Raw genomic sequence first — 7,405 nt, 5'->3', positions numbered from 1 at the left:
AGTCACATTTTGAGTGTCACCCCTAGTGGTTGTCTGAGAAATTGTGTGGTGAATGGACTTGTTTTTCTATATTGTTTTCTGCTTGAGCACTCAGTGCTTGGGATTGTATATGCTGTGCTTTATGGAACATGCTACATTCATTCATTGATACAAGAACCTTTACCTATTCTTTTTCTACTTAGTGCTTTCTATCTAATATTCACACTCCAGTGGATGCATCAGAGAGCAACTTGCCTACAATTAGTAGATAATTAGTAGATAAGCTACTTTGGTTGCCTGGAGCTCAGGAGGTAATGTAAAATGTACCCTTTTGTCATGACCTCTGTGATGCATAACTCTGATAACTGTAAAGCTTTCGCTACTCGTTTAGCTTTTCTTAACCGAGTCATTTCTACCTTATTTCAGCCCTTCTTCAAGAACAAAATGAGAAGTTGGTGAGGGTGATCTTTGCTTATGCAGCTTGCTAGGGCTACCCTTGGAAAAGCCCAGAACCAATTGTAATGGTAATCAAACAAAATCTTTACTGATATATACTGAGGAGTCATTAAGGGGAGGTCATCAAATTTCATTTTTGTACAGCAAAGAGTTAAAAACTGAGCTGTCTGAGATATTTAATCTTGTGAAGAGGCCAGTTTTTTAAATGGGTGAAGATATTTTCCTTAACTCAACCAAAACAGTGAATGAAATTAAAATTAAAATGCTCCAGATTACAACTGGACTTGTAGACTCATGAGTCTTTTCACATGGTAAGAAAGAAATTATGATTGTTTAGTTGGAAAACTTTGTTTCGGTTCTTCAGATGGTACTAATTCTTTTATCAAATGTCTGTTGACAACTTTGCAAAGACACCTTTCTTATTTTGTTAAATCTCTTTGGCTTGTTTTAAGTTTCCTCTACTTCTTCATGAATCTGGGAACTGTTAAGTGGTTTTTAATGCGTTTTGTGGAAAGCTAAGGAAATGTGAATTTTGCAGAAGTTGAATTATGAGGAATCAATTGGTGACTTTTCAAGAAGAAATAATAGGAACCCTTACTCTTTTTGCCTTCATTATGACGCCACAGAGCCTTTTTAATTTAATTTGAAGGACTCTTTAATTCCTCCCAAAATGATTTATCAGAGGTGACTCTGGATCAGCTGCAGCCACTCTGATGGATGAACAGCTGCTGCTTCTTCCTGGAAACCTGTTGTTTCCCCACATGTTGGATGTTTTATAATCTTCAGCCCTGGAAACAGTTTTCATAACTGCATCTGAATTTATGGAGTATTATTCATCTACTATTCACAGTACTATCCCACCATTTTTGTGCTCATCTCCACACATTTCTTCAATCGTTGTAAATATTAAAGCTGTATCTTAACATAAGGTTTGCATCAGGATTCAGCCTCCTGAACTTTCAGCACTGAGTTGCAGCTTTCCTCAGACTGAGGGTCCACACTGTAAGTTTAGGCAGGAGAACACTAATGACTGATAATAAAACATGGACATGTGGTTGTTAAAGCCATTAAAGACCCTCATCAGCCTTTTCAAACAGAAAGGCTCTTGTTTCAGAAACACAGATTGGACATGGACTTTGCATATGTTTTAGTTCTTAATCTTCCATTTTTATTTAGCTGAATAGAAATGTTGGAATTGCTGATGCTGATTTAGACATAAAACTTCACACAAATTAAAATAATGCAGAACACACTGAAACAAACAGTAAGAGATGACGCAACCAAAGCAAAGATCAAGCATATACAAAAAAATGGGGGAAATTAACAGTAATAAGGAATGTGAAATGGTTCCCTACTGCTGTCTGTTTGAGAGCAAACTGTGTGGAAGTTGGGTGCCCTCTAGTGGATCAGTGACGGCAGACACATACACAGGTTTAAATATCCAATGAATGTGTTACAGTATCAGCTACTGATAGCAAACATCAAGCTGTTAAACTGATGCAGATGTACACAGATGAACAATCTTTAAAAATAAAGCAAAAATAATGATTCAATTGCATTTTCTGCGTTAAGCTTTGAACACTGAAAAATTAGGTTAGTGGTTTCACTTTGTTTCCACAAGTGAAAGTAAAAGTCAGTAAAAGTAATTTAATTTAATTGTTTTTGTTTTAAAAGACGAAAGATTATGGGAATCTTCCACGTCACTTTATAAATCATGAAATCATAAAACATTGATAATTGCAATAAAAAAACAAAATTAAATCACTATTTTTTAGTAACAACTGTCTATCCTTCACATCACCTTTGAGGAATTTTGGCCGACTTAAAGTCTGGACTTTGAACCATTGCAACAGCTTGATTTACTGTTGTAGATTTTCTGCTGGACTTAGGATCTCTGTCCTGTTGCATGAAAAAAAATCCTCCTCAGGTCCTACAGGGTTTTGCTGGTGGTCACTTCGATGTCACTCAGATCCTTGTAGGTCTTTGATTGGTTCATATTGCAGTTCTTCCACTTTCTCTGCAGATTGTACTGTCTGCTGTTGAGCGGGATGTTGACTGAGGAAATGTACTGCATGGACCGTGAAATTGTGGCTCTGAAAGCCCGTTTTCGGGCTGTGAAGAGAATGAAAATCTGTAAACCCTAAAAGACAGAATGTGAAGATGATGAGGATGGTGGAATTCTTAAATTCTTTTAGCTTTTTCATTTTTACTTGATAAGAATAAATATAAAAATAAACAAAAGTTACACACTTCTTGTAGAACTTGAACCACTTTGCTTCTGTCATAGTTTATTTTTGAAATATATCTGTTTTATTTTTTGGAGTATTTTGACTTTTAAAAAACTACTGTTATTTTTTTTTTTACAAAATACATTAAGATGTTTTCAGAATATTGCATTTAATAAAACCAGCTTTTTCTTATAATACATTTTATCAACTTCAGATTGCCTAATGTTACATTAGCACTAAAGAAGAAGAACAGTTGGACATCCCAGTGCAACAAAAATGGTTGCCTCCATGTGCAGTAAATCCGTGTGCAGTTGCATTGCCTTTGAAATTGCTGCTTTGAAGATGGGGACCAGATTTGCAGCAACTCACAGTCAGTTGCTAACTTCAAAGAAACTCTGATGTGTCAGGACCGTTCATCAACCTATTGCTATTTAGGGGATCAAGTTGGCACTATATATAATATATTTCTAAAAAAAATTTCCTGTGGAAGAAACACGTTTAAAGAAACTTTCAACAATTACCTCTCGTTTGTTTTGTTTTTTTGTTTTTTTTTGTAATTTATGTGTTTATCTGAAGTCTGAGAAGCTCATGAAACCTCAGTTCTAAAATATGGTGGAAGGAGTCATACCTGTGTGGTCGTACAGATGCAGAACAAAATGCTGAAGAACTGGTATGCTTTTCCTGAATTAAGGAGAGTGAAATATCCCAGAGTCCAGGACAGACCGAGTAACACCGCCAGAGACAAACTGATGAGGAACCTACTCCTTAAAGACGACTTCTTGTTGCTGCTGTAAAAACAGAAAAAGTTAAAACCCAAATTGAAGCATGGCAGAAATGATTCATCTGTGGAAGTTTTTACATCATGCCTATTAAGATGCAGTTAATGCATTAATATACATTTTCTGAAAACAAAAATGGAACATTATAGTGGTATTGTTTACAAACATTTAAAAACATTTCTTTTCCTTAAAATTGTGTATTCATGTATTTCTTCAATGTTACTATTTTGAAAAAATATTGAAAATATCAACTTAATATGAAAGTAAAAAAACTTTGTGTCATGTTTTTTTAAACAATTTAAAAAAACCAAGTATTTGCAAATTTTGTATTTCATGAGTCTATACTCAAAAGCCCACTAATATTCTGACTTTTTCTTTCTTCATGGAATCATTTGTAATTAGCTTGAAGTCAGCAGTGAGAGGACGACAGCAGCGTTAGATGTTACCTGGTCAGTCTGGTATCAACTTTGCACGTGGCCATGGAGGTGAGAACCAACAGGACGATATTGTAAATCAGGATCAGACCGATAGGAAGAAGGAAAGCCCAAAACATTGGCTTCCCAAAGTTGAACTGTTGCTTCTTATCCAACGCTGCCAGCCAACAACTGCAATGAGAGGATAAAAGAAGCATTAAGAAAAATACTTTTTGTCTATGTTGATCAAAACTTTACAAATACTTTATAACTGAAGATGTAAAATTTTAGTACTCTGGTATGCTAACGCCACATCACACCTCAACAATAAACTGTTCTATAAATTAAACTGTGATGTGGCAAATTTCATAGAAATGTCAAAAACATTTGGACAAGGAAATGACTGAACTGGTAATCAAAGCACATATTAAATAGATAAATAATAAATAGAATTGATCACAGCAATGATTACCCACAATTCCTCTTGTCTGTATCCCAGAGGATTGTCCACCCTGTAGCTCACCGCCAGTGTGATGACCATGAAACAGGCTGGCACTCCTAACAGAACACAATAAATCAAAACAGCAGTTGAAATAGATTTAAATTCAACATTTTAAGTGGGCCAGATATTAAAGTCAACATTTTTACTCATGTTTTGTTTTTTGTTTTTTTTATAAATGTATTACTTTTTCATTATTTTTATGTAAATATTGAAAAAAGAACTAACTTTTATTTGGGGTGTTTTGATTGGATTTGATTTATTTATTTATTTATTTTATTTTATTTTTTTGCATGTCTTCTTTGGTATTTTAGCAATCAGAATTATTTTCTAAAGGCTAAGAAAGATGCCCACGGATTTATTGTACCAAGTGGATCATTCTAGCTTTGCCGTATTGGTCCACTTGATTTACCTTTGTTATTGGTTTATTATTATTATTATTATTTCATTTTACTTTAAGTTATTACAGATGGGACAGACATGACTGGGGGATAGGAAAGGGAGAAAGAAAGAAAGGGAGGGAAAGAAAAACAGAGGGGAAGAGGGACAGTGAGAGAAGACATTAAAAAAATCTGCTGGATCACCTGTTGAAAGAAAAAAATAAACAAACAAGCAAAAACAGAGCAACACAATAGGGAGACTACAGCAATAACCTAGATAAGTGTAACTAACAGTAAATACTAAATATTGAATGTTATTGAGCAGCACCAAGTGCATGACAGCACACGCTGTGCTTTGAGGTAGCAGCCAAGAAAGAAATAGTTTGTTTCTGTGAGCACCCGTGTCAACACCTGTGTGCATGAGCGCGCTTGTATTCAAAAGGTTTCTCCATGTAACAATCTGTAGGGAGTGCATCACCACGTGTTATGGCAACAGCACCGCTTACAACCGCAAAGCTCTCCAGAGAGTGGTGCGGTGTGCGGAAGGGATAATTGGAGGTGAGCTTCCCTCCCTCCAGGACATCTACAGGAAGCGGTGCCTGAGGAAAGTGGGGAGGATCATCAAAGACTCCAGTCACCCCAGCCATAAGCTGCTCAAACTACTTCCATCAGGCAGGAGGTAATGCAGTATCCGGTCCTGAACCAGCAGACTGACAGACAGCTTTTTCCATCAGGCCATCAGACTGTTGAACACTTCATAGACACCTCACCTTCACTTACTGGAACTCCAACATTATGCACATCATACTGTAGACAAATGCCACTTATTTTGCACATTTCCAACAACCGACCTCTGTTTATGTTTATTTCTATTTAATGATATATACAGTGGGGCAAAAAAGTATTTAGTCAGCCACCGATTGTGCAAGTTCCCCCACTTAAAATGATGACAGAGGTCAGTAATTTGCACCAGAGGTACACTTCAACTGTGAGAGACAGAATGTGAAAAAAAAATCCATGAATCCACATGGTAGGATTTGTAAAGAATTTATTCGTAAATCAGGGTGGAAAATAAGTATTTGGTCAATAACAAAAATACAACTCAATACTTTGTAACATAACCTTTGTTGGCAATAACAGAGGTCAAACGTTTACTATAGGTCTTTACCAGGTTTGCACACACAGTAGCTGGTATTTTGGCCCATTCCTCCATGCAGATCTTCTCGAGAGCAGTGATGTTTTGGGGCTGTCGCAGAGCAACACGGACTTTCAACTCCCGCCACAGATTTTCTATGGGGTTGAGGTCTGGAGACTGGCTAGGCCACTCCAGGACTTTCAAATGCTTCTTACGGAGCCACTCCTTTGTTGCCCGGGCGGTGTGTTTTGGATCATTGTCATGTTGGAAGACCCAGCCTCGTTTCATCTTCAAAGTTCTCACTGATGGAAGGAGGTTTTGGCTCAAAATCTCACGATACATGGCCCCATTCATTCTGTCCTTAACACGGATCAGTCGTCCTGTCCCCTTGGCAGAAAAACAGCCCCATAGCATGATGTTTCCACCCCCATGCTTCACAGTAGGTATGGTGTTCTTGGGATGCAACTCAGTATTCTTCTTCCTCCAAACACGACGAGTTGAGTTTATACCAAAAAGTTCTACTTTGGTTTCATCTGACCACATGACATTCTCCCAATCCTCTGCTGTATCATCCATGTGCTCTCTGGCAAACTTCAGATGGGCCTGGACATGCACTGGCTTCAGCAGCGGAACACGTCTGGCACTGCGGGATTTGATTCCCTGCCGTTGTAGTGTGTTACTGATGGTGACCTTTGTTACTTTGGTCCCGGCTCTCTGCAGGTCATTCACCAGGTCCCCCCGTGTGGTTCTGGGATCTTTGCTCACCGTTCTCATGATCATTTTGACCCCACGGGATGAGATCTTGCGTGGAGCCCCAGATCGAGGGAGATTATCAGTGGTCTTGTATGTCTTCCATTTTCTGCTCCCACAGTTGATTTTTTCACACCAAGCTGCTTGCCTATTGTAGATTCACTCTTCCCAGTCTGGTGCAGGTCTACAATACTTTTCCTGGTGTCCTTCGAAAGCTCTTTGGTCTTGGCCATGGCGGAGTTTGGAGTCTGACTGTTTGAGGCTGTGGACAGGTGTCTTTTATACAGATGATGAGTTCAAACAGGTGCCATTCATACAGGTAACGAGTGGGGGACAGAAAAGCTTCTTACAGAAGACGTTACAGGTCTGTGAGAGCCAGAGATTTTCCTTGTTTGAGGTGACCAAATACTTATTTTCCACCCTAATTTACGAATAAATTCTTTACAAATCCTACCATGTGGATTCATGGATTTTTTTTTCACATTCTGTCTCTCACAGTTGAAGTGTACCTCTGGTGCAAATTACTGACCTCTGTCATCATTTTAAGTGGGGGAACTTGCACAATCGGTGGCTGACTAAATACTTTTTTGCCCCACTGTATATATGTATACACACACATACGCGCACACACACACACACACACACACACACACACACACACACACACACACACACACGTATATATACATATTTAGCATACATATTCATATTCTGCTTGTTCTTATGTTATTGTATTGCATTTTGCACACCTCTGTTGCTTGTGAAGCTTGCACACAAGAATTTCAC

At 38.0% G+C, this 7,405-nt stretch overlaps 1 protein-coding gene across 1 annotated transcript in view; it reads right to left on the bottom strand.

The window, feature by feature from the left end:
* Positions 1 to 2,365: 2,365 nt before the first annotated feature.
* LOC146607806 (adhesion G protein-coupled receptor G7-like) overlaps positions 2,366 to 7,405 on the bottom strand; it is a 28,543-nt gene continuing 23,503 nt past the window's right edge. Inside the window, exons 10-13 of the mRNA XM_085348615.1 lie at positions 4,332 to 4,413; positions 3,889 to 4,047; positions 3,292 to 3,448; positions 2,366 to 2,575 (exon numbers count right to left, since the gene is read on the bottom strand). Of these exons, the coding sequence (XP_085204741.1) occupies positions 2,366 to 2,575; positions 3,292 to 3,448; positions 3,889 to 4,047; positions 4,332 to 4,413 (608 nt within the window). The remainder of the gene's footprint in view (positions 2,576 to 3,291; positions 3,449 to 3,888; positions 4,048 to 4,331; positions 4,414 to 7,405) is intronic.

This window comes from Diplotaxodon limnothrissa, linkage group LG23 (assembly GCF_057381915.1).
Source record: "Diplotaxodon limnothrissa isolate DT_005_m linkage group LG23, D_limnothrissa_male_GT1.1, whole genome shotgun sequence".
Classification (NCBI taxonomy): Eukaryota; Metazoa; Chordata; class Actinopteri; order Cichliformes; family Cichlidae; genus Diplotaxodon; species Diplotaxodon limnothrissa.
This window is presented reverse-complemented; position numbering and strand designations above follow the sequence as displayed.